Genomic DNA, 25,094 nt, shown 5'->3' on the forward strand with positions numbered 1-25,094 from the left:
CCCATTTTGGGAGGGTTGCATTGCGTGATCATTGATGAGCTCAAATTCGTCCCTTCGTGATCTCTACAACCCCGCCTCATCTGCATGGGCATTTGTTCCACCTCCACCTCCTATGCAGAACGCCAGTGCACCCGCACCCGCAGCTCCTGCAATGACCACCTATCAATGGACGAATCGTCCTGCTCATAACTCAATTTTTGATCTGTCTCCTTCACTAGACCTCAGCGAACCTTCCAGCCTCAATGTACCCTTACTGCTGCGCTCCCTAGTCGCTTCAGCATTGCTCCAGTACACAAGCACAGCACTTGTGATGCCGCTGGAAGTAGGAAAGCTGCTTCTTCAAATTCAGTGGATCCCCAAGGATGGGCCAGCACCATCTGGCCAGGCACACGAGGAAGAAGAAGCGGAAGAAGCGGTAGGTGGGCATCTAATATGTGTAATTTATGTCATTGTAAGTTTCCTCTTAGCTTAGCGACTCTACCAACGAGGACGAGTCCTACTTCGCGGACCCCGTTGCTTCGCACATACAGTACCCAGCGCCAAAGCCCGTTGACGATCAGGGCTATGTGGTCAGGACGTCTGTGCTGGAAGACGGAACACGCCCCGAATACATCATTCCGGTGGGTAGTATGAATGGCGCCTGGGACATGGTGAAACGCGTCGCTGCCTTCCGTGGAGAAGGCTGGCTTTCACTATGGAAAGGTGAAGTGTTACCCTTTGGTGACATCCTATATCTGACCTCAGTTAATATGCACAGGCCTATTCACATCCTGCGTTCACGACGTGCTTTTCAGTAATGTTCAACCACTCGTCGACAGTCTTATGCATTCTGTGTTCTTGTCATCAGCCTCTGGGCTATATCGTCCACCGTTTCTCTTGCCGGTAGCATCACACGTCATCACTGGCTTTCTACTCTCGCCTCTGGACCTCGTTCGAACCCGCTTAATTTCCCAATCAGGGATGCAACGCCACCGGACGTACACTGGGCCATTCGATGCACTAACGCAGATTATAGCCCAGGAAGGCGGTATCAAAAGCATTTATTTCCATCCGCAACTCTTTATCCCTACTATTCTCGATAATGGCCTCCGTCCTCTATTGCACATCCTCATGCCTACGCTTATCGCTCCTCGACTGGGGTTTGGTCCACATGTCGCTGCAGACACCAGTCCCGTTGCATGGGCTTTTGCTCAAGTGCTGGGATCTGTGGCAGGCCTTCTAATCACGCTGCCTATCGAGACTGTGCGCAGAAGGTTACAAGTACAAACCCGGGGTACGGCGAAGGTGTTGCGCACGTGTGTCGAGACGCGTCCTGTACCATACAATGGTGTCGTGGACGCTTTGTGGCACATTGTGACGGAAGAAAGGTCGGACCTTCCTATTAGGCGGAGATCAAGAGCGAGAAGACGGCAGGTAGAAGGTGCAGAAGAAAAGGATGTTGATGGCCTGTCTGTAGAGAAGCAAGATGGATCCAGATGGCTGAGAAACACGGGTATTGGACAATTATACCGGGGCCTGAGGATGCGTCTCGGGGTTAGCATTATCGTATTCTTGTTGACCACCCTTGGAGGTCAACAAGAGGTGGACGGGGGTTGGGCAGAACTCTAGGTAAACTTTACTTCGCATGATTCTCCCATTCCTCATTAGCAATTATGACACTCCTCAGTACACGACTTTCTGTAATTATTAGTTCTAAGGTCAACGAACTAGGCATCCCATTTCTCCCTACTGTACAATGTTTGAAACTGCTGCTGCCTGCAAGACCTACAATATACTCAGTGCATCGGTGAATTTATCACGCCAGATTAGGAAAGGCATGTAACACCCAAACGGGGGACGCGTCACTGGCCGCGCCAGCTACAACACCAGTGTCTCTCATACCAAACAGCATAACCACCACCAGAGCTAGCAAACATGGTCAGACCGCGTTCCGAGTTCGCATAATCTACTGTGCTGATTTACATCGTCTGCAGTCGATCATGGAATACAACGGTGGCTCCGTTTTAGCCATGGTAGGGAAAGATTGCGTCGCCATTGCTTCGGATATGCGGTTAGGAAGTCAAGCGTTGGGGATATCTTCAAATTTCCAGAGAGTATGATATTTGCCCTCATCGCGTACCATCATGCTAAACGCGATTTCTCGTTAGATATTTCCTGTAACTGATCGGGTATATGTTGGCCTACCTGGGTTGGCTACCGACGTGACGACACTGTGAGTTGACTATCACCTTATTTTACACTACTCGCCGCCTAATGTAGTGGCTTATAGTCGGGAGCGCTTTCGCTATCGGGTCAATATGTATACCATCAAGGAGGAGAGAGAGATAGAACCAGAGACTTTTGCCCACTTGGTTTCCTCGACGCTCTATCAGCATCGATTTGGTCCTTACTTCATCGAACCAGTCATGGCTGGTCTATCGAAAACGCCCTCCGGAGGTTACAAGCCTTTCATCGCTGCCACAGACCTTATAGGGTGTCTAAACTTTGCAAAAGACTTTGTGGTAGCTGGTACAGCGAGCGCGAAATTGTTTGGTGTGGCAGAAGGTCTTTGGGAACCAGACTTGGAAGCGGAAGATTTGTTCGAAACCATCTCGCAAACGCTCTTGAACGCTGTCGATAGAGACGCGTACTCTGGTTGGGGAGCAATTGTCCATGTCATGTCAGTTCCTTCTTCCTCCTGCTCCAGTTTTCTTTCATCCATTGACTTTATTTCTACTTCACAGTACCAAGGACAAGATTATCACGCGTACATTGAAAGGTAGAATGGATTAGATTGTAACAGCAATTCACAATGCACATGTCCGAGTCAGATGTATCTCCGCTTACAGAGCTAATTATACTTGCTCTAGTGCCATATGAGTATCGCCAATATTTGATAAACGGCGATGTTCACGGAGCTCAATTGAGTGGTTCAAGTCTGTATTTTTGTACCTGTGATGCAGACGCGCTTATACTACGTAAATAACGACTTTGCTGGTAATTGCGGTCGATGGCTCGTAGGACGACCGTCTTTCGATGTCTCCTCGTCGCTAGTGCTTTGTTGTTCTGTGTCCGCCTCCTCTCACGTCGGCGTACCCAGGTAATAAGTCAATCTCCCAGGTCTTCCTGGGAAAGCCTCGCTGTCCCTGGACGCCCCCTTGTCACGAGCTTCTTGATTGGAGCAAACACTAGCTTATTTCCAGCGTCTCAATCCTATCCTGACGTGACAGCAGTCGTCCTGAACTGGTCTCGTCTTCCTAATGTTGTACGGATCGTAAGTCTTCTTTGTGGACCACGGTTAGGGGATGTCATAGCAGAGATTGTAGTGTGGAACAACAATCCGAGGGAGATCTCATATCAGGTGAGCGGAAAATTTATGGATGCCGTCTTATAATTATAAACACCCTTCTTTCTGTGCGGTCAGACCTTCGCGGAGACGGGTTGCCCTTCTGAAAAGCTCAGGATATACAACTCGCCTCAAAATACCTACTTTCAAGCTCGATACGTTGCGTGCGAAGAGGCTACCACTCGTTTCTGCTTCCTGCAGGTCCGCAGCTACGAGTTTTCGCTTTCGTGCTTATGTTCTGAAATAGAACTTCTGACATTTGCAGGATGACGACTACCTTATTACGCCTGAGATTATTCGCACTCTGCATACTCGGGCTCTGGGAACTCCTGACCACTCAATACACCTTCTGCCTTCACACGAGGTTCTATCCACACAACTGCGGACAGTGGTCACGTCCTACGGCGCGCATACCTCACCTGCGTGGCTTGGACATGGTACGATTCTGCCTCGGACTAAAGCTTCGGAGTTCTTGGCCCTCTTACATCATCTGAACGCGTCCGAGGACGAGATGAAGATGGCAGACAACTACTTTACGATCCTAAATAATAGGATTCCTGAAGTTTGGTTTGACCAAGGTGTTGAGCTAGGAGGCGGTCAACCATTCACAGTCGGAATAGAAGGTAACGAACGTAATAATATTCATGTTGTCAGTAAAATTCGCTGGCACTGCTACGCGAGATTGTGAAGTCGTACTAATTATGGAAACACAGATTAAAGCTTGTCGATACCTGGACACTCTCCTGAGCGCTGTCAGAGCGTCAGATGTATCTCAGGAAGAATTGAGATTACCTTTCATTGACGTTGATGCGGTAACCCCTGCTGGTCATCACCAAATATTTCAAGCGCCGTGCCTTGGTGCTTCTTGTTTACTGCAGACGAACATCCGTTTAATACCATTAAACGTAAAGGTTGAGAGTCACTCGACCGAGGACATAATTATGCAGGAATCGCGAAGTAGACAGTCTTTGGGTCAGGATGCTGTGGACCATTACATGCGGTTCCCTCCCTCCCAGGCTGTCGACGGCCGCCCGGATACCGCATTCCGCAGTCCACTTCGTAGGTTGTTATTCGATGTGTCAAAGTGCGGTGATTGACCTCTTTTGTAAGCGGCACAGCAAGGTGACTTTGTGTGTCTGGACATGCTGTCACGCGTGGTCTCACCAGGTTCCGCACTTGAAATGACCCTGCTTGTCACGAGGGAAACTGTGGATATTTTACGCCACGCCCTGTTTGAATCCTCTGCAGATGCTGTAGATTGGGTGAATTCATGTGCTTCGGTCAGCTTTACTTCATTGTGCTGACTTGGTGCTTTAAGGTTATCTCCATGCATGCATTGGTATGCGAAGAAACCGAATTGAAGGAGCTCCGAGGCCTTAGAACTGCACCTCGCAAATTACAGGAATGTATGGTGCAGTCGCAGGAGACAAACCATCGGTTTTTTCGAGCGAGTCTTCAGGTTGATTTACCGTCTCCGGCTCACTGGGTGATCTACGAGTTTTGGATACGGTAGTCAGCGTGATAGAGCAGTTCCATCTCTAACGTTGACATCACACTTGTACATACTCTTGCTACAAAATCAAACTTGCAATTGAGCTTGAGTGGATTTAGAGCCGGATGCAGTTGGTTGAAAGTTGAAACTCAGGGGTCGCTTATATTCTTACGTAGTATTGCCGCCCCCTCAGCCCCGCTACAACTGGCATCTTCCGACTCTTCTCCACTTACATTTTCCAACTAGCTTTCATCATGTTGTCGTCGATCGCAAAGACGTCTGTTCATAAAGTCGCGCTCTCTGGAGCGCGCAGAACGATATCCGTCCAGGTAGCGCACATGTAACGTTGCGACAGTTTTCCTGACGGAGTGTTTCTCACAGTCTCTCCTCCACGGGTCACCAGAAGCGAAGAAAGCAGGAGACATTGAGGTTCAACAGCACTCAAGGATTGTTGCTAGGGGGAAATATGTCCATGGCTTCGAGGGTGAGAAGCGAACACGGGTTTCTAGACTTTGTTTAACAGCTTGCATCTTATAGTTCACCGAGTTAAGCCGGGGGCGATTGACGAGTATAAAGCTGCAGCGTAAGAAATTATTCATGATCTTTCAGGCGGCGCTTTTTGAGAGTTGGTTAACTTACTTAGGGAGAAGTACTACGCTGGAATCAAGGATGACCCAGAGTTACACGTCAAGTTGACTGGAAGTTGGGAAACCCTAGTGGGGCAGCAGGACACTTTCGGTATGTCTTTAGTGATACTCTGGTTCTCTCGTCTTGAATTTGCGCTCGATATCAAGTTCATATACTCGAATACGAGAATTACGCTGGCTTTGACAAGACCACTGGACTCATAAGAACGTCAGAGGTACGAGTCTGCTAATCTCAAGTGTCCGTTGACTTATCAGGTATTTTCTAGCACGCCAAAGCGTACAAGGCCCTCCTGCCTTACGTTACTTCACGGTCATCTCAGCTAACACAAGAATTTGCTTTCTTCCCCACTGCGCCACCCCACGCCCAAGGCGGCGTCTTCGAGCTTCGGAGCTACCAGTTAAAACCAGGTACCCTACTTGAGTGGGAGAATACATGGTTCGTTTCAACTCTCTTTGAAAACCACATTGTTCTTACAGAAGCTCGTGCTTTGCTCCCGCAGGCGGAGAGGCATTGAAGCTCGTCGCAAGTTCGTCGCGCCTATCGGAGCTTGGTTCTCGCAGGTTGGAAGATTACACCAAGTGCAACACATGTGGCAATACCCGTTCGTTCACAAATATGACGTTCAGGTGGTTATAGAACTAATGTTCTGTGAACAGGAGTCTCGAGGCGAGGAAAGAGACACGCGAGAAAGCATGGCAGATCGACGGTTGGGCGGAGACTGTGTCCAAAGTAAGTGGAAAGGCCCTTGCGCAAAATATACTTACCATAATACATCAAACTCAGACTTCCCAACTTGCGAAGCACATGGATTCGTTCATCCTGCTCCCGCTCTCTTATAGCCCTTTGAAGTGAGGGCACAATTAGCCGAGCAGGTGGTGTTCCGCTCCGCTTACTTCGAGATCGAGTCCAAATAAAGCCTGATCTCTTATCTTGCTTCGGCCATACCCTATTTATATACTCCACCATACTAAATACTCGAAGGACTCGACCATTATTTCAAGTGTATCACTGCCAATACCTCGTCATCCATTCGGTAGTTGTTTTATGCAGGATTCGTTAACCACTGAGGCAGTGGAAAGAAGGGAGCAAGTATCGCTGCGATATCCTTCTAGGCGGAGTCAGCAAGAAAGTCTTGGACCGTGTACACGTGGGTATCATATATACAAGAATAAAGCTACTATGGAATAAGTCGTTGCTTCATATCATGCAATTAATGGAAACCGTGTAGCCAACTGTAAGAGGCTAACGATAATATTATGCTAGGCTATGCTACATAGGAGACAAATTACGCCAATATGCAAGTGATTATCGGTCCGTGCGAAGAATGATATGCTTTGCAACTTCTTATTCATCTTTCTATAAACGCGACCTCTGAGACTCATCTTTCGAATTTCTCCTTGACCGTCATGTCCACTCACCAGTGGAACGAATCAGAACCTTCTGACGAAGAAGGTAACCAAGAAATACTCGCAACTAGGAAGCGTAGTAGCAGAGGTGCGCCCAGTCCGGGACACTCTTGACTTGTACTTGAACAATGTTAGCTTGTGATCAGTGCAGAAAGACGAAGAGCAAATGCGAGCCATCCGGAACTCCTGGCACTTGCAAGAGTTGCACGATAGCGGGAAACAGTGCGTAACACAACTAAGGCCTTTAATATGTACTAATTCACGGCTATTCGATTGCAGCATGTACATTTCTGGGTGAGCGTTTATTTCATGAGCGCCGGATGAGAGGGAGCCAATGTTATCTTCAGGCCCGAGTTATAAGCGTGGTCCTCCTAAGGGTTATATACAAGCGATCGAACAACGATGGCACCAGGTAGAGTCCCTTCTTGGCGCAGTTCTTTCTTGTCCAGATACCCGAGTACGACAAGTCATTGCCGATATAAGGCAAGATGATCTTGCAAGAGAAATTCTCAATCGAGTAGACACAGGTCCATTTGTGAGTTCTGACGTATATTCAACAATATAAATGGAGCAAAGTGTTGAATTTACCCGCAGGGACCTTCGGGTAGACTTTCACAGCCAGCCGGAGCAACAAAAGAAGACTTCTTTGCATGTATATTCCGGAGCAACGAAGGTTCAGCTCGTGATTCTCCTCGTTCCCGAAGGCAGTCCAGGATTTCAAGAGAAATTGTATCATCATCGAGAGGTGAGTAACTAGCCTTGAGGGTGTCTGAACTCTATGCTAAGCGGCTTTTGTAGACAACACACTTTCAACAATACCAACTTCGGAGTGGCAAGATCGCCTGTCAGCAAGTCTGACGAGAGGAAATGTCGGCAGCCACGGCGTGCCTCCAAGCTACAATATTAGCGGGCCTCCTTTGCAACAACGGCGGCGGCTCGACATACCGTCAACCAGCAGTAGTCCACCAAACTGGAATGATATGTACACGATGGATGCATTTTCAGGTGAGCGACTTACTCCACACGCTGTTAATTTGATCAGCCAATATAATCCTAGAATCAGACAGTACCGATGAATGTCATGGGCCAGATACTGCTTTTGGCCAGCTCTCTCTGGATGAGAATCAAGAGGTTAGCGAGCTTCGAAGTTGGTATTTCATTCAACCTATACGTATATTAGGTTCGATACCACGGGAAAGTCAGTGGCCTCCATCTTTTGGGACGTAGCTCCCGTTTGGATAGCCGAAATGAGGGGGGAATATGGTTCGTTTCTTATCCTGATTTCTTCCATATGCAGTCACAGTAATACCGTGGTGACAGGAAACTGCCTATGGCACGCTTTTGGCCTTCCGCAAAAACTAATAGAATCCCTGTTCCACCAGACGAAGGTGTCAGTGTCAACTTACCTCCATTTGTGGTGCAAGATTATCTAGTCGATTTATATTTCACTTATGCACATCCGGTTTTCCCTGTAATCCACAAGGGCCGTTTCCTGAGGGACTACAGCGAGTGGTGAGTCCCTGTCACTCTTGGTTTTTCCGTTCTTCTGACCACCGGTCCGTGATACAGGAAGCAAAGGTAAGTTGTTTAACAAGACCGTAATTGACACGGGGTCCTTAATTACCCGTATGAAGTAGTAATCCAACCACACCAGAGTCTGCGAGGGGCACTCCATACTCTGCCAGTCCAGAACCTTCACAGACGGTGACCAAGCTGCTTCTGTTGGCCGTCTTTGCCATCGCCGCTCGTTATCAGGATAGCAGCGCTCCTACAACTGTTGACGCGATGTGGGAGGCTGGCAATGACTACCTCGCGCAAGCGAGGACAGCGCTCGGTAAATCACGTTCCCGATATTGATTACGTGTGCTCATCCCAAGCGGAACAGCACAAGTCTATCATAGTTCTCGCGCGACTACATGTCAAGCCTTGCTTCTCCTGGGCCATCGAGAATTCGGGATAGGTTTGTGTGATTGAAGTAATTCGTTTGAACAGCGCGTTTGAGAGTTATTACCTAGGTTCTATGGAGCAAGGCTGGCTTTACATTGGTGTGTAATATTGTCGATCTTCACCTCCTTGTTTCATGGCTTTCCTGGCACAGGTATGGCGATAAGGATGGTTAGTATGATGCATAGTTTGAATGCAGGGTGCTTAGCTACGTGTAGGCTCAGGACCTCGGATTAAATCGTGCTGCGGATAACTGGCAGTTCCAAGGAAGAAAAATGTTCTCACTTGAGGAGAACCAGGTCAGAAAGCACATATGGTGGGCCTGTTGCATTGCAGACAAGTAAGAAATCTAGCTTTCACTCGAAGATGTCGCGCTAACGACTGCTTACAGATACGGCTCAATATATATGGGTAGGTCTCGCACTTCGCCTTAGTCGAAGCTAATCGTTCCCTCTACCAGGTCGTCCCGTGTCAATCGCTGAGGGCGACTTTGATACACTTCTTCCAAATCCCGCTGAAGTAAGCTCGACATCACGACGTGCTAGTCATTGATTCACCTCTTTGTAGTACGACGAAGACAGCTGCACCGAATCAGCACCTTTGCAGTACACATCGACACCGCTGACGATGAGCTGCTTCAAAGCTGCCGCATCACTATGTTCGTACCACTTATCTGCAGACTTTGTCCAAATCTGATGGAGATGCAGCCGTTTTGATTGGTTCTATTGTGACAATGATTTACCCCGTCCGCTCTACGGGAAGGGGCTCGCGGCGGGCGGTCTTAAACAATCTAGAGTCTAGACTGGACCAATGGTACATCGACCTCCCTGGTAATCTTCGGTATGATCCAGCCAGTAAGCGAAATACTCCGCCACCGGTGGTTCTCTTTGTCCATATCAAATATTGGTCTGCGGTATTATTGTTACATCGAGCGTTGTACGTTAAACGTTGTGATAGTCAATTCGCGTCACTAATACTCTCTACAGCATTCCCGATTGGAAAGGGTGATTCATGTGTCACCTTCATACCTTAGAGAGTCCACGTCTAACATTTATGCTCTAGATCAGAACAGATATTACAGAATCCTCCCAGCGGATCTGACACGGCCTCCCTGAAAGCTTTCGATCTCTGCCAAAGTGCCGCCACTTATATCAGCACAATAGGTTTGTCAGTTGAGCTAACGTCTTGCTGCACGCTTACTTTAGCCTAGTAACGACATATCACGAAAACTTCAATATCAAACGCAGTTCACCGTGCCTGTCGGCATATATTCTTAGTGCTGGGTTTGTTTTATCGTTTGCACTAGTAGATTGCATTTTCTGATCTCTAAAACCATCAGAATTATGCACATTGTGACTTGTGAGCGCTTTTCTTTCGAAATACGAGCCTTTCTGAATTCTCCTTATAAGTAACACTGCGGCCATCAAATGTTCAGGCTTATATTGGCTTGCGACAATGTCTTGCCGTTTTGAAAGCAATGCAGGTCAGCGTGAACTACTATTATCCACACCTAATCTTACATTAGCCAAGACTACATGGCCTAGCGCTGGAAGAGCTTGGGATCTTCTTAATGGTGTGAGAGTGCAAGTGGACAGTAACATGCCACCTTTGGTGCATGGCCCTGATCGTCAAAAGAGAGCAGCAGATGATGCATTTGGCGAAAGGAGCTCTGATGTCCTGCAACGCGAGGCGTTTGGTGACCTTTTACCAAGAGAACGTGCTCCACAAAACAGTGGTATCCAGGAGATCAGCACCCGAATGATGGCGCACATGCTTGGCCTTGACATCCCTGGCATTGAGCCCTCGACCTCGTATTACCCGGGTTACGAGTGGTGGCCACGAGCCAACCAACCTTCACCTCAGTCGTACCACGGATCATCTACAGGTGTAGCTTCGGTGATCAATATGGATTATCCTCCACCTCCACCAACCAACCAAGACTGGGGAGTTCAAAATCCGGCCTCCAACTTTTCATACGAGTATCAGAATGCGCCACCTGATCATTATCACATGTAGCGGGCTAATTATCTTTGTCGTCTTAGCGTAGAACGCCACCAATAATAATCCATCGTCCCTCGTCGCCTACTTCACTTACAAAGGTACAACATTGATTATGTAACTTATGTAATGGACCTACAAGAACCTCTAAATTGAACGATTGCAACTGCTGCAAACCTATGTTTCGCCCTCGAAAATACCATGTCGAGCCTGAAAAATCTGTTGAACCCAGAAGATGACTCTAGAAGCTCGTATCAGTACGTGCACCTGTTCTCGGATTTTTTTGGCGGCTCAGTCTGACACCGCTATTTGCTACCCCCTTTGTCTTCGCCAACAGCTCACCAACCGGACAACCTATTTCCACCAGCTCCTCCCCCACATCAGACGGTAGCGCCAATGCAACTGTAGAATTTCCTCAATACGTTTCTGATTATCCTCCATACAAAGAACATGCTCCTCATCCCAATTGTCCCGATACTTTGGCTTGTCTTCCGGATACAGATGGACGACCACAGCACACTCTTCCAGTGATCTTACGCTGTGCAATCCTTGGTAGTTCACGGAGACGTCTCACAATTCGCGAGATATATGCTGCCATGGAGGAGAAATATTTGTATTTCAGGACTGCGGGGCCGACATGGAAGGTCAGTGCACTAGGCTACGATGGCTAAAACTTTTGTGTTCAACACTTAAATTACAGCAATCTGTCCGCCATCACCTGTCTTTGAATAGATTATTTGAAAAACAGCCTCGTCCTGTCACCGATCCAGGCTTCGGTTCTTACTGGACAGTCAATCTTTCTGCTCCCCCAGGTACCAAGCGGCCACGGAAGCGGGGAAGACCCACGAAGGCTACCGAGGAGTCGTCTAACTCCGCGCAGCAGAAGAAACGAGGACGACCCCGAAAATCTGTTGATATGTCGTCCCCTCTGAACTTGGTGACTGCGGGTTCGGGACGTTCGATGCCGCCATGCAACATATCTGCCGTACGCACTGGGGGAAATGACCACGATGGGGGGAATGGCGAGGAGGATATGGATCTAGGTGCGGATGGACACGACATGAGTGAGGACGAGTATGAGAGCGAGGAAGATATGGTCGTTCCCCCCCACCATCAGTCATCCCTTGCCGGACTTGGCGCCTTTGGGCTGAATGAGGCTCCTTCTCGTTTGCTAAGCCCCTCGAAATCCCATGCACTGATCACCCACTCTGACGAAAATCTTGTAGACCGATTGCAGATTGAGATGGCTGGATTGCGGAGGCAGTCGGCAGATGCGATATCTGTTTCTTTGAAGATATCGGATCAGCTAGCGGAAGCTCAGGCTGAGGCAGCTAGAGCGAAGACTGCTCTTAGAACAGTTGAAGCAATGCTAGAGGAGGAGGTCATAAAGAGGAGGGGAGCTGAATATCTAGCAGATCAGGAAGCTAAGTTGAGGCGAGCAGCAGAGGATACGATTGCACGCATGCGAAGTCAGTGGCAGGCTGACCATCAAGCCACATAAGGTGCGTTTTTTTCACATTCCAGACTTATATGAATATTCAATGCGGTTCTCGTAGCACTCTAGGCTGACAGATCGTCGGCGCAGACCCGAACTCGTCACCTGCTCACCCTGGAGCACTGGAGACGACTTCTCCATCGACTAGTTGTGAAACTTTTCAGCCATTCATTACTGTGACACATCAAAGGACTTAACATATTCTACGAATTTCTACTTTCCCGATTCATTGGTTCACATGAGTATTCTAGGATTTCCCTGTATATTGACGAATATCATCGGAATGGACGAGTAGTTCAAAAAGGAAATCAGAAGATACAAAAGCAAATAGTCGACTTACAGCAAACTTATAGAGTGAATTTTGCATATGCTCTGAAGCAACTCTGTCGTTACATTAGATGGCATCCACAGGTAGCAAATCCAGATTGAAAACAGTGTGAGTTTCTTCGCGTGTCTCCTTCACCCGCGCTTGTGTTCTAAGTACATGAACAGCTACAAAAACAAGCGTTCTATCGGACCCCTTCATACATGTGGATCTGTCGCGGTCTCTGGTGACGGGAGCAGACTCGTTACTTGTGTTGCAGAGGAAGCTGTGCTCACCAATCTTTTGACGGGCGAGGAAATATGTCGATTTGCAGGGGTGAGTTGTCCGATCTCAAGACGTTTGGAAGACCAATGACTGGAGGGATCTAGGACACTCAATCCATTACTTCGCTGTGCTTGACCCCATCAGCTTCCCAACTGATCATATTCACTTCTGCTCCTTCGTTGCGTGTGTACGAGGTCCCCACCTCTACTTCGAAAAGTAAAATACATCCCATTCGGGTGGTTGCTCGTGCACATGATGCCCCCGTACACGTCTGCACCATTGATCCATCCTCCACATATCTTGCCTCGGGCTCTGCGGACGGTGTTGTCAAGGTTTGGGACATTAAACGTGGCTATGTAACTCACATATTCAAAGGGCACGGTGGCATTGTGAGCGCGTTGAAGTTCAACTTCCCTCGAGACCCTTCTGTCGTGGTTCCACAAAATATACTCCAGCTCATAACGGCCTCCGTGGACACTCGCATCCGGATATTTGATCTAAATGCGACCGTGAACAAGGATCAAAGTGCACTACGTCCGATCGCTGTTCTCGAAGGGCACGTTTCTGTTCCTCGGGCTCTGGATGTGACTCCTGACGGGAAATGGCTAATAAGCGGAGGAAGAGACTCCGTTGTGTTGGTATGGAAGATGCACGCAAAATCAAAATCTGCAGAAAACGCCAAGGGGAAGGGAAAGAGCATTTCACCTGCACTGGTTCAAACCATTCCTGTTATGGAACGTGTTGAGGCTGTCGGGTTGTTACAGACAGGGCACTTGGTTCCTAGTAGTAGCGCTTCCCAACTGCGCTTCTATACTGCTGGGGAGAAAGGTATCATCCGGATATGGGGATGTAAAGGATTCATCCGTCCTCTATTCCCTCAGCCAGGTGACAGACCCACATACCGAAGATCAAGAGGAGCAGCGTCAGATCGTAGAAGCTGTGTTAGTATTAAGTCCCCTTGTGATTACTTTTCTTACTAACAGCACGTCTTCAGCTACTTGCCATCGATATCGACGATTGTCTCCGTACATGCAGACCAGAATATACTATTCTACGACCTGAGCACCCAAAAGCTCACCCGGCAACTCATCGGTTTCAACGATGAGATCGTTGACGCAGTTTTCCTGTCTCCAAATGCACCAAAATCTGTGGATTCTCACATCGCATTCGCTACGAATTCATCCCTCATCCGGGTTTATTCAACTGTAGGGCTGGATGCGCGACTTTTGACTGGTCACACAGAAATCGTGTTATCACTTGATCATGGCGCGGGAGGGAAACTCTTTGCGAGCGGAAGCAAAGATCGCTCCATTCGATTGTGGGCGCCTGCATCCGCGGACAACGACCTCCCAACGGAGTGGGGCTGCGTTGCTATTTGCGAAGGTCACGCAGAAAGCGTAGGCGCCATTGCGATGTCGCGAACTTTGGGCGAAGGCAGCACCACGAGTGTGCAATTCATGTTCAGCGGTAGTCAAGACCGGACGATTAAAATGTGGTATATCGGCGACGTGCCGCTGGTTTTCGATGCCTCTCCACAAGGTCAAAGCGCTATGAAGTGCAAGAGTTTGACCACTCATAAAGCACACGAGAAAGATATTAATTCTCTCGATATTTCCCCCAACGACCGCCTCTTGGCATCTGGATCGCAAGACCGCACAGCTAAAGTATACGAAATTAATTTTTCACGTGCAACTGGGGATCGGTCTGCACACGGAGAAATCAAGCTACTCGGAACCTGTAAAGGCCACAAGCGGGGCGTTTGGACGATCAAGTTTGGTCGCACAGAGCGCGTACTCGCAACTGGAAGCGGCGATAAAACCGTAAAACTATGGAACTTGGAGGATTTCACTTGCGTGAAAACTTTCGAGGGGCATACCAACTCGGTGTTGAGGGTTGATTTCATCAATCACGGTATGCAGCTCGTCACATCAGCGTCGGATGGCCTTGTCAAACTGTGGAATGTACGCGAAGAAGAGTGCACAGCCACCATGGACAATCACGAGGACAAGGTGTGATTGCTCCCACCCTCATTTTGACTGAAGTTAATCCATCTGCAGGTTTGGGCACTCACCGTCAGCACGGATGAACGTACGATTGTTTCTGCAGCAGCGGACTCTGTGGTGACATTCTGGGAAGATTGCACTGAGGAACAAGAACAGGAAAACGAGGCCAAACGTGCCGAGCTGGTCTTGAGGTTTGGACGTCATTACATATATCTTGTTCAAGCTCATGGTTTTCTTTGTCAGGGAGCAAGATTTCATGAACTATCTGTCCCTTCATGACTATCGCAGAGCAATACAACTTGCCCTCGCTATGCAACAGCCTGGGAGATTATTGTCTATGTTCAAAGACATTCGTGCGACTCCCTCGGAATCCGCAGCTGATGCATCATCGGTAACTGGCAACGGTGCAGTTGACGAGGTACTCCGGACCCTCGGCGGGTCTGAACTTGCCCGCCTCTTGCGCTATGTTCGTGATTGGAATCCCAATGCTAAGACAAGCGGAGTGGCGCAAGGAGTTTTGTATGCAGTCATGAAGCTTAGATCGGCGGACGATGTCATAGCGGCATTTACGGAAGAAGCTCGCGAAGGTATCCTACAGTCCTCTGGTCAAGAGAGCGTGAAAAGTACTACAAGCGGCAATACTGCACTGAAGGAACTTATCGACGCTATGATTCCGTACACTGAACGGCATCTCTCCAGAATGGACCGCCTTGTTCAGGATAGTTTTGTGGTGGACTACATCCTGAGCGAGATGGATGACGGAATGTTTGATGGTCAGGACATAGATACCATGGACGTAGACACGGAGGTCAGTCCATAGATTGCATTTCCAGCAAACTGTCAAAAGTAGTTTAATCTTTGGCATAATCACCCGACTTGTTGGAAGTATGCAGTTTAATCCGTCCTAACTGGCAACCAATGACACCGTTAGAGACAAGCACCCACTCATCATCCACGATGTTGTTTAGTGTCAACTCGTCCTCTACTGCCTCGAAAATGCGGTGTTGTTCAAGAAGCCATCGTCGCAGAACGCCAGATATGCAACCAGCAACCAAAGGAGGGGTGATCCAACGATTGTTGCGATAGAATGCAACATTACACACAGATGACTCAGTGACGACATTCCGGGTATTGTACAGGATCACATCATCAGGTGCATCGCTGGCTGGTGGATCTGATGAGCCTACAGGTTGGAGACCAGCTCGCATGCGTGCGTCGTCATAGGCACGCCTATCTGTTGTTTTCAATGATATGGTGTCTGATGTTGGCTGGGTATCAATACGAATAGTGAGCACGAGCGAAGGGGCGGAGTCTATCGCGGGGTTGAAGAGAGAGGGGAGAGTTGGATCGTGTGTGAACCCTTTTACCGGGGTTGCAGTAGCAGCAAGCTCTCCAGAAGGACTCAAAACGACGCGAACCTGGTGAGAGACCATAAGTTAGTGTTTCATAATGATCTCGAGTGAAATGTTGACACCTTCAACGCAGTTTCCCCCATAGAATCATTATGCCCGCAAACAACCTTATCGCACAATGTCTTGACATTTGACAAAGTAACACCATCTTGGATAGCCTGACCATTGAGCGCGGCAGACGCGATGAGTCGGTCTACTTGGTAATGAAGGAGGAGATAAGGTGATGGCCCGTCTATATCATTGTTCCAAGCGCATGATATCAGAAAGGGGTCATATCGTGTGGATGCCAGGAGGGCGTACGCCATCGTGGAAGCACTGCGTAGAGCTGATCACCAGCTACCGCAAATCTCTCCAGCTTACCTAAGCTAGCTGCAGGTGGAACGACAGCCCACCGAAGCTGTTCGTCTATCTGAGCACTAAGTATGATAAGGAATTCAATTATAATCATATCAGGCTCCTCAAATCTCGAGGTAATACACGGGTTCAAACACAGCTGAATAATCTCTCAGTCGAACACACATATCTGAACAACGCGTGTTCAAATGTCAGGCATTTCGGACAAGTAGACATTAAGTAGCCAGTTCATTCTTATTTCATGCAAGCACCTCAAGTAATGCGGACTTGTGAAGAGAACGCAGTGGTATTGGTCGTAAGATAATCGTGGTCTATTGTATGGCGAGGAGCATATAGACTGGACAGGGTAAATAGAGAGCAATAGGGATCACCAGGGAATGAATGTGAACCAACTGTATACTGTCAGAAGTAAACATCTATTGCATGTCCTCCTGCACGACAAATTAGATCAGGGAATCAAAAGGGGATGTAAGCACTGACTACCAGTGTAGACACTACCGATGCAGGCAAGTGCACAGTTTACTTGCCACCGGTGGTGCCGAGACCCATCGATGCCTTGAAGGAGTCGTAGATCCACCATTGGAAGCCTTGATTGATGTGGTCAGTCAGTAATTTAAACAAAGTACGATGGTTACGTACCGGTAAGAGTACCAATCATCAACACACGGGTACCGAGACCCTTGGTTGCAAGCGCGGCCAAACCAGTTTCCGATGCGATCATACCAATGCTCTTGCCCTTGTTAGCAGGCTTGCCCATGAGCGAGACGACGGAGTCAGCCGGGTGGGAGACAATAGCGCAGACGACACCAGCGAGGTAACCAGAAGCAAAGGTGACTCCGAGCTGAGTGGTCTTTGCATATGACTCTTTGGGTTCAGTGAAGACGTGAGTGTAGAAGACCTGGACGATCTTCTCAAAGAAGAAGAACTTGGCCATGGTGTAAGGGATCTATTAAAAAGCTATGAGCAACGTGCGATTGGAAAATAAGACGCGTGTTCTGACCTGACGAGACCAGAGGGGAACAAGGGAGCCGAAGGGGTAGCGGGTCTCGACCTTGGTCCTGCTCATCTCCGAGAGGGCAGCACCAAAGGCGGTGGGGAAGGTCCCACTAGGGCTGGTTTGGATTTTGACCTTGGTCATTTCGAGAGGACAGAGAGCGATGTCAGCGAAGACCTCTGCCGATGCGGAACCAGCGAGCCAGATGGCAGGCTTGTATTTATTAGAAAGCTCCTCGCCAGCCAAGTTCATGTACTGGTCCTTGAACACTTCATAGAGACCGTACTTGAACATGCCTTGTAACGAGTAACCGAGGAAGGTGGGACCAAAGCCTTTCCAGATACCAGTCTGACCCTCCTCGCGAATGAGCGTCGCGAGACCAGACTTGAGACCCGTGTACTTTGCAGGATTCACCTATTCGAAAATATCAGACAAACAACGAACTGGCAAGGACTGAATAAATTGACCTGCATGTTACACTTGGCCACGTCAAGAGGAGTTATGCCAGCGTGAGTGATACCGCATGCAAGGACACCACCGAGCATGCACTTGGCATAGTATGCAGAGTCATGAGGGACAGGGCCAAGATATCTTCGAACAGGATGAAATCAAAATCAACACGACACGATAGAACAAGAGAAGGAAATACCTTGCGTCCCACTTGCCAGTTGGTGTCAGATGCGACATGACTAATATTTTATAAGACTCTAAACAAAATATCTATAGAGGTCCTTGATTAAAGGAACCTGTCCCAGCAAGCACGGGCTTCAAGGTCGAAGTAAGAGAAAGAGGTGTGCGGAAAGGACGTTGTCTTCTTGCCAACCCAAAATTTAACACACTTTCCGCAATCAGCCGAGACTACCTTTAGGCTTTCGGCTTTTAGGTGGCAGCAAGCTTTGCAAGCCGCTTTGCTTACAAGCTTATATTTGTCACTTTCTCTTGCTCATCACCTAGGTATGATCTAGAGCTTTACGACTTCCGTGCTATCTGCCGGATTGACAACCAATGTCAAATTGCCGGAAGTAAACTATCATTTCGAGGTGAATATTCCCTCCGATTCCGAATGATTATTTAATAAGTGATCTACATTCATGACATGAGAGCGTAGGTTTCTTCACTACAATGCCCATCGCCACGGTTCAAGGCGTTGTGTCCCAGCACCACCCACCTGCCAAAACAAATGGAGTGTGCAATCCTACTTGGTTGCCCGCCCAAGTAAAGGACGTCAAGCCGAGAACCACTTTCTCCTTTGATACAACAGAGGAGGCACTGGATGCATTCGCGCGGGGTGAAGCCATTGTTGTCATGGATGACGAGCGAAGAGAGAACGAGGGTGATATCATTATTTCCGCGAGTCAATGTTCTGTCGAAGCGATGGCATGGATGATCAAGCACACGAGGTACGAGTCCTTTGCACTCATACGTTCTGTCTTCACATCCATTCTAGCGGGTACATCTGCATCTCTCTTCCTGAGGAGCGCCTTAACGAGCTTGAAATCCCCATGATGGTCCCTAACAACCAGGAGCGACACAAAACCGCTTACACCATCACCGTAGACTATAAACATGGTCAGTTTTATTTTTCTGAGGCTATACTATGCGGTGTTGAAGTGGTTACGGGCTAGGCACTACAACGGGCATTTCCGCCCATGACCGATCTCTCACCGTGCGCAAATTAGTCGACCCCACTTCGACTGCGTCTGATTTCAGTCGCCCGGGGCATATGGTTCCTTTGCGAGCACAGAAAGGCGGTGTGCTGGAACGCAGGGGTCATACGGAAACTGGTGTCGATTTGTGCGCCCTCACCAATCAACCTCTAGGGGGTGTATTATGCGAGCTAGTAAATGACGATGTGTTGGGCACCATGGCACGGCGCGACGATTGTAGGGCGTTTGCCGACCGATGGGGCCTGAAAATGATCAGCGTGGACCTGTTGGTGCCGTACAAAAGAGCCATGGCGAGTATGGATGAAAGGAGTATTGGAGTCGGGATAAACTAAGCTTGTATTTATACTCATAGAGCATTGTACACCAATGTAGTCCAGTACTTACTCTGAACGCGACTTCGACTCCCAATTATCGGTGGCTATTCGCGTCACAGCACGTGACAGTTGTAACGTTTCCTTGGTCACGCCGCGGCCTAATATAAATCACTGTGTAAGCTGCGGGCTCCCCACCTCTCCTTTTGAACGCTACCATGTTCACAATTAAGGCTACTTACAGAAACGAGACTCGCAAGTTCTCTTTTCCAGAGAAAGTCTTGTTTCCTACCTATGAGGAGCTTTACCATCAGGTATGCTCGTCACCGCTCACCGCTTACTACTGAAGCGCTGACGTTTCACACTTATAGTTGTATCGCATATTTCCTATAAGCCATAATTATTATCTTTCTAAACTCATTTTCTCGCCTGACGCATCTAAGCCGTCCCGTATTCTAATTGGAAAGGAAGTTCATACCGCAGAAGAGTACCGCACTCGCATTGCCCCTTTACGCAGGCGCTGGCCCAACCCATTGCTCAGGTTCTCTATCTTCGATGAGACTCCCCACAAAGCACCAAGTTCAGCAGTCGAGGATTCCCAGGAGACTTCTTTGCCCTTCATGGCGATTCCCCCGCCTCCTGTACTTGCACCATTTAATATGTCTCTTCCTTCTCCCAGTCCATCCTTGGATACACCATTTCTAAACCGTCCCTTATTCAATCCACCATCACTTTTTCCCAGACCACTTCCCAGTTCCCTCGCATATCCAATCCCGCCTTCGTTCATTCCGCCGCCACCGCCGCCCATCATATTCGGAGAAACACCAAGTCTCCCAAGGCAACCGTCCATTCCCGGTATTTCCTCTCTCTTGCCCCAAGTGACCTCTCCTGCGCCATGTTGCTCGATCGCCAAAGGGAAGTCGGAGATAGGAACTCTCTTCTCTTCATTCAGGACAGATCTTGATCGCATAATGCATAATGCTTTTGGCCCAGAATACAATTCCGTAACAAAAGTGGATGTATCCCATCGCCAGACCCCCGTCGATGTAGGAACATCCGACGAGGCTCCTCCTTCGTCAGACGCATCGTGCAATCTCTCAAAGGAACCTCCTTCGTCACACTGGTGCTTCGTCTGCAGGAACGAGTTCTCTGGAAGCTGGTACGGATGTGTGAAATGTCCATGGCACTTCGTTGTAAGATTTTCATTTTTCCAAAGTCATTTGCTTTGCTTACATATCTGCTAGTGTCCAAGCTGTTTCTCCAAATCTGGTGCTATGCACACGTTCAGTTTTGGGCCAGCTCACGTTGTCCGGCAGCGTGAATCCACTGAAGTCGCGCCGTCAATTACCGTTACACCTTCAGTCGCGGAAGTCCCCGCAGTATCGCAGTCTACCAGAACTTCGCCAGCTAATGATGCCGAGCCTACTCAACGCACAACTATCATTCACCGAAATATTGTTTGTGACGGCTGCAACGAAATCATTGTTGGTGTCAGACGTAAATGCCTGGATTGTCCTGGTAAGATGGTATGATATCACTTGTATGCAGTCTCATATATCCCCCAACCTAGACTATGATCTATGCACGCCCTGTATCGAGTCAGGTGCTGCAGAGAGGCACAATGCTTCCCATGAATTCTTTGACATCGAAACACCTGGACGGGTGTTCGTTCACACGGTTTTTAGTGGAGACGGAGAGCGTGATGCGTCTGCGGCTAGTCGTAGTCCTACAGTTCCTACTAGTCCCCGCTCCTCCGTTACGACTTCAGTCATCGACCCCGTCCATCACTGCGCGGCTTGCAACATGTGCGACTCTCCTATTGTCGGGGATCGTTTCGTGAGTCTGCTTTCTTCATCGCACTTCCTTACCGCTTACCGCTCATGATTACCTAGAAATGTGTTAATTGTCCAGGTAAGAATGGATTTCTGGATTGTAACCACAATGCTAATGGTTGCTTCGAAGATTTTGATACATGCGCTGATTGCTTCAAGTACGTGTTCTGCTATTACAACGCGGTCAGTATTGACGTTGTGGTTAGGATTACTGGAGAGCAGCATCCCAATCATGGCTTTGTGCGGGTGAGCAAGACGAATGACCTCATGGTAACTGCGCCATTTGTTGTGAAAAGAAACTTGACTGACAATAATTTAAGATGCGCAACGCAGTGACCAACATGGTTGCTCATTATGCGACGTGTGATTGTAAGTACTGTCCTGTTTGACCACGAGCATCAATTAATTAGCTGCGCCATCAGCTTGCCGGAAGACCATTCGTGGCGTCCGTTATAAGGTAGTTACTTTTCATGCATCACTGATGTTCCTAACGGCTGCGTCCTGTGTAGTGCATGCACCCTAGCTGTCCTGATTTCGACCTGTGCCAGGATTGCGAAGCCCTGCCTATTCCAGTCCACCCTCCCATTCATCCGTTGCTCAAGATGAAGACTTCAAACACTGTTGTTCCTACCGTGTACAGAGCCGGGCGGACTCAACTGATTCAATCTCGAAGGAGTTGCGCATGCCAGGGCAATACGCCCCCGCAGGCTGTGGAACCTCATCCTCTGAAATCTTCGCTTGCTTCCACATCACGCGTCGCCTCTGAGCATTCCGTGAAAGAGGAACAGGAGCCACCTGTTGTTGTTCCCGAGTCTCTGAGCCCCCTTGCCATCTTGGCATATTGCCCCGAAGAGGACCGCGTGAGTACAAAATCCGTTGGCTCTTGGGGTTATGGTCTAACCCCTGCTAAATTACCGCAGTTCCTGCAGTCTTCCGCCACTAATTGCGATCAATCCGTCTCTACCAATGGATACTTTGATCCGGTCAAGGCCATGGAGTCATTTTGCACGGCTTCAAAGGTCAGTGCAAGATTTGTTGGCCCTTGAGGTCTAACTACTACTAATTTACCGCAATCCCTGCAGCTCTCCGCCGCTGACTGTGAACAATCAACCTCACCTTATACCTACGGGGATATCGGCGAGTTGGTCCAGACGATCATGCGACCTTCCGCTCCTGAGGTCAATTCACCATCTCCCGACCTGAACACTTCACTTGACATCTATCGTGAAGAGTGGCCAAAAGTCAATCGGGAAATGAAACACCTCATTGAAGCGAGACAATCTGAAGTCCCTTTGTCTAGCCCCGTGGCTGAGTTGGTTAAGGCTCTTGAAAGCGATCTGGTAAAGCTGGAGGAAGATACCACCCTCGTTCAAGCAACTCGGCCTGAAGAATTTGCGAAGTCACTCTCCCAGGAAGTGTCACCTGCTACCCCGGCATCTGATATTCCGTCGATCATAGATTCTCTCGTCTTTGCGGACAGGGATCTTGCTGCACTTGCCCATGGTTACCGTACACCATCTCCTATCGCCTCTGAAGCACTCGCTCCGTCTTGTACAACTTCCCCTTCCCTTGATAGCATCTTGGATGAGCAAGTATTTGCCATGCCCAGTACAGAACAGCAACAGGCGACACGTCCTTCTCTCAGCTGTGCTTTTGTTTCCGACACGACGGTTCCCGACGGTCAGATTTTTCCACCTGGTGCTGAATTTGTAAAGTCATGGCGGATGTCAAACGACGGGGAAAGACCTTGGCCGGAAACGACTGAACTTCACTTCGTTGCGGGAGAGCCTTTCACACCTGACAGTGACTCAACGATGATTGCCAAAGTTGGACATGTTGATCCCGGAGAAAATCTTGATGTGTGGACTGGTGACCTCAAGGTTTGTTTATCTCGTCTGCCACAGTTTGTTATTGCTAAAGCACGTTCCCTATCAGGCACCTGATGCTCCCGGTAGATACGTCGGTTACTGGAAGTTGACGGACGGCAAAGGCGAAAGTTTTGGCGCTAACATTTGGATTGAGTACGTACAGTTCCGTGTCTCACTGCATTCGAATTAATGCCTTTCACAGCGTTACTGTTGCTGAGCCTCGCCAGTCAGCCGATGAAGCTAGCGACCATTCTTTGGCGTCATCCTCGATGGTCATGCCAAAGTCATCATCGAACAATAGGTCTGCCCCTTCCGTTGGTCCCAGTGGTCGCTTATTTGAGCCCTCGTCTCCTTTAACGTCCAAACCTGCGACGGATTTAACGGATGATGGAGATTCTGATGGATCATCGGTATCCTTGGTCAGTGTCCCTTCGTCTGATGAGTATGGATCCGATTGGCAAGATACGCGGTCCGAGCCCGAGAACCTTGAGTACGTTGTATTGTACGACAGCCATGGCTCAGAGGATGAGTAGAGAAGATGATCGATAACTTTTAGCTTTCCTGTGTTTATATGCAGCGACGTATCCACGTCCTTCTCTAGCGTCTTGTTTATCCTGTGATATTTGCTCGTGTACTATTATAAGCTGATTTGAATTGATATCGATCGATAAAGACCAGACGTCAGAATTCGAATGATGATAGACATGTGTGCCCCCTCGGGATTGTTCAGCATTCTCAATTTGATTGTTATACAATGTGTAGCCACAGTGAGCAGCCGGGGAGTAAAGACCGTTACATCCGAACCATCACCGTTGTGGCGTACAAAGAGCTGATACAACCACAACGGCGAAACGCCGCCGCATCTGCACATTGACAACGAGTTCGGGACGAAGAAGGCTGCAAGCTTCGGGCTTGGCGTGGAAGGTAACAGATACACTAGCCTCTAGAGGAAGTGGTCCGAAGACCGGGCGCGGCGGGGGCAGATTTGTTCTAAATTCGACGGGCGGACTGCCGGCAGCCGCACCTCAAGTGCAGCTGCCACCGCCTTTGACCACCCTCGGCACTCATGCAGCATGTCAGGCGAGAAGAGATTCTGGCCGAAACTGCGAGTTCCTTTCCGAAGGCCTGCGCAGGACCAGGTCCCTCACGACAACCCACGACAACGCTCTGACAATGTGACTCGTGGTCCCGTCAATGTCCCAGTGTTCCAGAACTTCCACGAAGATAAGCCGCATAAAACATCCGAACATGTCGCTCATAGCGAGAGTGTGCGATCCAAGTTATCAACGGAAGAGTCTTCGCTATCACATCCACAAGATTCGTCTAGCCATGGAGGTAACAGTGATTTCTTCAGCTGGAGCACCCAGACAGGTTGTACTACTCCAGGCGATAATATCAGCTCTTTTTCTGGTCAAGCAGTATTGCCTGCCGACTACCCTGGTCCATGTTCTCCTAGCACAAGTGGAGATCTTGATGGGAGGCTAGGTGCTGCATATCGCCATATTCGAAAGATGCCGCCCTCGCCGATTTCACCCACCATTGGTCGATTGACTGGCGAACCCCGCACGTATCATAAGCAATTGGGAGTGCCACAGCATTCGGTCATCAACCAACCAACGCTGAAGATGCCAAGCCTTCCGAATCCTCACACGGTTCATGCAAGATCACATTCACAACCACTTTCGTCATCGTTTCCCTCTGAATCTCCACCCGCGTTATCGGCTCGAGCCAACGCGCCTGGACCGAGTAGTACTCC

General features: G+C 48.9%; 11 protein-coding genes across 11 annotated transcripts; 9 read left to right on the forward strand and 2 right to left on the reverse strand.

The window, feature by feature from the left end:
• Nucleotides 1-34: 34 nt before the first annotated feature.
• Nucleotides 35-1,608, forward strand: EDB91DRAFT_1046922 (mitochondrial carrier domain-containing protein; the record flags this gene model as incomplete). The annotated part of the gene is made up of 3 exons (XM_041313290.1): nt 35-415; nt 468-702; nt 758-1,608. The coding sequence occupies 3 exons, from the start codon at nt 35-37 to the stop codon at nt 1,606-1,608; spliced, it is 1,467 nt and encodes a 488-aa protein (XP_041181311.1).
• Nucleotides 1,609-1,847: 239 nt separating this feature from the next.
• EDB91DRAFT_1109350 (20S proteasome subunit beta 3) lies at nt 1,848-2,948 on the forward strand. The gene is made up of 4 exons (XM_041317614.1): nt 1,848-2,093; nt 2,148-2,212; nt 2,270-2,659; nt 2,724-2,948. The coding sequence occupies exons 1-4, from the start codon at nt 1,980-1,982 to the stop codon at nt 2,770-2,772; spliced, it is 618 nt and encodes a 205-aa protein (XP_041181312.1). The 5' UTR covers nt 1,848-1,979; the 3' UTR covers nt 2,773-2,948.
• On the forward strand, nt 2,949-5,000 carry EDB91DRAFT_1109351 (uncharacterized protein). The gene is made up of 6 exons (XM_041317615.1): nt 2,949-3,340; nt 3,404-3,526; nt 3,591-3,974; nt 4,039-4,384; nt 4,436-4,587; nt 4,644-5,000. The coding sequence occupies exons 1-6, from the start codon at nt 2,990-2,992 to the stop codon at nt 4,836-4,838; spliced, it is 1,551 nt and encodes a 516-aa protein (XP_041181313.1). The 5' UTR covers nt 2,949-2,989; the 3' UTR covers nt 4,839-5,000.
• Nucleotides 5,001-5,003: 3 nt separating this feature from the next.
• Nucleotides 5,004-6,728, forward strand: EDB91DRAFT_1109357 (NIPSNAP-domain-containing protein). The gene is made up of 9 exons (XM_041317616.1): nt 5,004-5,140; nt 5,199-5,301; nt 5,355-5,400; nt 5,461-5,555; nt 5,612-5,679; nt 5,731-5,900; nt 5,965-6,066; nt 6,122-6,194; nt 6,249-6,728. Exons 1-9 carry the CDS (start codon nt 5,072-5,074, stop codon nt 6,315-6,317), a joined length of 795 nt encoding a protein of 264 aa, XP_041181314.1. The 5' UTR covers nt 5,004-5,071; the 3' UTR covers nt 6,318-6,728.
• Nucleotides 6,729-6,806: 78 nt separating this feature from the next.
• Nucleotides 6,807-10,988, forward strand: EDB91DRAFT_1109370 (fungal-specific transcription factor domain-containing protein). Its single transcript, XM_041317617.1, has 25 exons — nt 6,807-6,959; nt 7,007-7,093; nt 7,151-7,165; nt 7,219-7,406; nt 7,466-7,616; nt 7,670-7,876; nt 7,929-8,002; nt 8,052-8,134; nt 8,192-8,383; nt 8,441-8,449; nt 8,506-8,705; nt 8,757-8,831; nt 8,887-8,916; nt 8,970-8,986; nt 9,034-9,155; nt 9,207-9,226; nt 9,276-9,334; nt 9,383-9,473; nt 9,523-9,751; nt 9,802-9,819; nt 9,878-9,978; nt 10,026-10,098; nt 10,155-10,174; nt 10,225-10,298; nt 10,346-10,988. The coding sequence occupies exons 1-25, from the start codon at nt 6,872-6,874 to the stop codon at nt 10,829-10,831; spliced, it is 2,709 nt and encodes a 902-aa protein (XP_041181315.1). The 5' UTR covers nt 6,807-6,871; the 3' UTR covers nt 10,832-10,988.
• Nucleotides 10,989-12,642, forward strand: EDB91DRAFT_1196955 (uncharacterized protein). The gene is made up of 4 exons (XM_041320601.1): nt 10,989-11,070; nt 11,151-11,457; nt 11,514-12,315; nt 12,370-12,642. Exons 1-3 carry the CDS (start codon nt 11,015-11,017, stop codon nt 12,312-12,314), a joined length of 1,164 nt encoding a protein of 387 aa, XP_041181316.1. The 5' UTR covers nt 10,989-11,014; the 3' UTR covers nt 12,315; nt 12,370-12,642.
• A 150-nt stretch (nt 12,643-12,792) lies between these two features.
• On the forward strand, nt 12,793-15,736 carry EDB91DRAFT_1308442 (WD40-repeat-containing domain protein; the record flags this gene model as incomplete). The annotated part of the gene is made up of 6 exons (XM_041325067.1): nt 12,793-12,948; nt 13,002-13,746; nt 13,790-13,838; nt 13,892-14,906; nt 14,955-15,091; nt 15,144-15,736. 6 exons carry the CDS (start codon nt 12,793-12,795, stop codon nt 15,718-15,720), a joined length of 2,679 nt encoding a protein of 892 aa, XP_041181317.1. The 3' UTR covers nt 15,721-15,736.
• A 15-nt stretch (nt 15,737-15,751) lies between these two features.
• Nucleotides 15,752-16,617, reverse strand: EDB91DRAFT_1235202 (aminotransferase; the record flags this gene model as incomplete). Its single annotated transcript, XM_041321290.1, has 2 exons — nt 15,752-16,318; nt 16,375-16,617. 2 exons carry the CDS (start codon nt 16,615-16,617, stop codon nt 15,752-15,754), a joined length of 810 nt encoding a protein of 269 aa, XP_041181318.1.
• Nucleotides 16,618-17,185: 568 nt separating this feature from the next.
• Nucleotides 17,186-18,347, reverse strand: EDB91DRAFT_1046669 (mitochondrial carrier domain-containing protein; the record flags this gene model as incomplete). The annotated part of the gene is made up of 5 exons (XM_041313280.1): nt 17,186-17,253; nt 17,306-17,612; nt 17,667-18,074; nt 18,128-18,251; nt 18,310-18,347. The coding sequence occupies 5 exons, from the start codon at nt 18,345-18,347 to the stop codon at nt 17,186-17,188; spliced, it is 945 nt and encodes a 314-aa protein (XP_041181319.1).
• A 435-nt stretch (nt 18,348-18,782) lies between these two features.
• On the forward strand, nt 18,783-19,659 carry EDB91DRAFT_1078741 (3,4-dihydroxy-2-butanone 4-phosphate synthase; the record flags this gene model as incomplete). The annotated part of the gene is made up of 3 exons (XM_041315053.1): nt 18,783-19,060; nt 19,108-19,229; nt 19,286-19,659. The coding sequence occupies 3 exons, from the start codon at nt 18,783-18,785 to the stop codon at nt 19,657-19,659; spliced, it is 774 nt and encodes a 257-aa protein (XP_041181320.1).
• A 176-nt stretch (nt 19,660-19,835) lies between these two features.
• On the forward strand, nt 19,836-24,015 carry EDB91DRAFT_1109400 (uncharacterized protein). The gene is made up of 14 exons (XM_041317618.1): nt 19,836-19,952; nt 20,010-20,831; nt 20,883-21,156; nt 21,209-21,474; nt 21,531-21,549; nt 21,601-21,628; nt 21,677-21,740; nt 21,791-21,839; nt 21,893-21,927; nt 21,980-22,330; nt 22,391-22,489; nt 22,553-23,350; nt 23,406-23,491; nt 23,541-24,015. Exons 1-14 carry the CDS (start codon nt 19,857-19,859, stop codon nt 23,869-23,871), a joined length of 3,318 nt encoding a protein of 1,105 aa, XP_041181321.1. The 5' UTR covers nt 19,836-19,856; the 3' UTR covers nt 23,872-24,015.
• Nucleotides 24,016-25,094: the final 1,079 nt, after the last annotated feature.

Source organism: Suillus paluster (assembly GCF_016628075.1).
Source record: "Suillus paluster strain FC165 chromosome Unknown EDB91scaffold_7, whole genome shotgun sequence".
NCBI classification, from domain to species: Eukaryota; Fungi; Basidiomycota; class Agaricomycetes; order Boletales; family Suillaceae; genus Suillus; species Suillus paluster.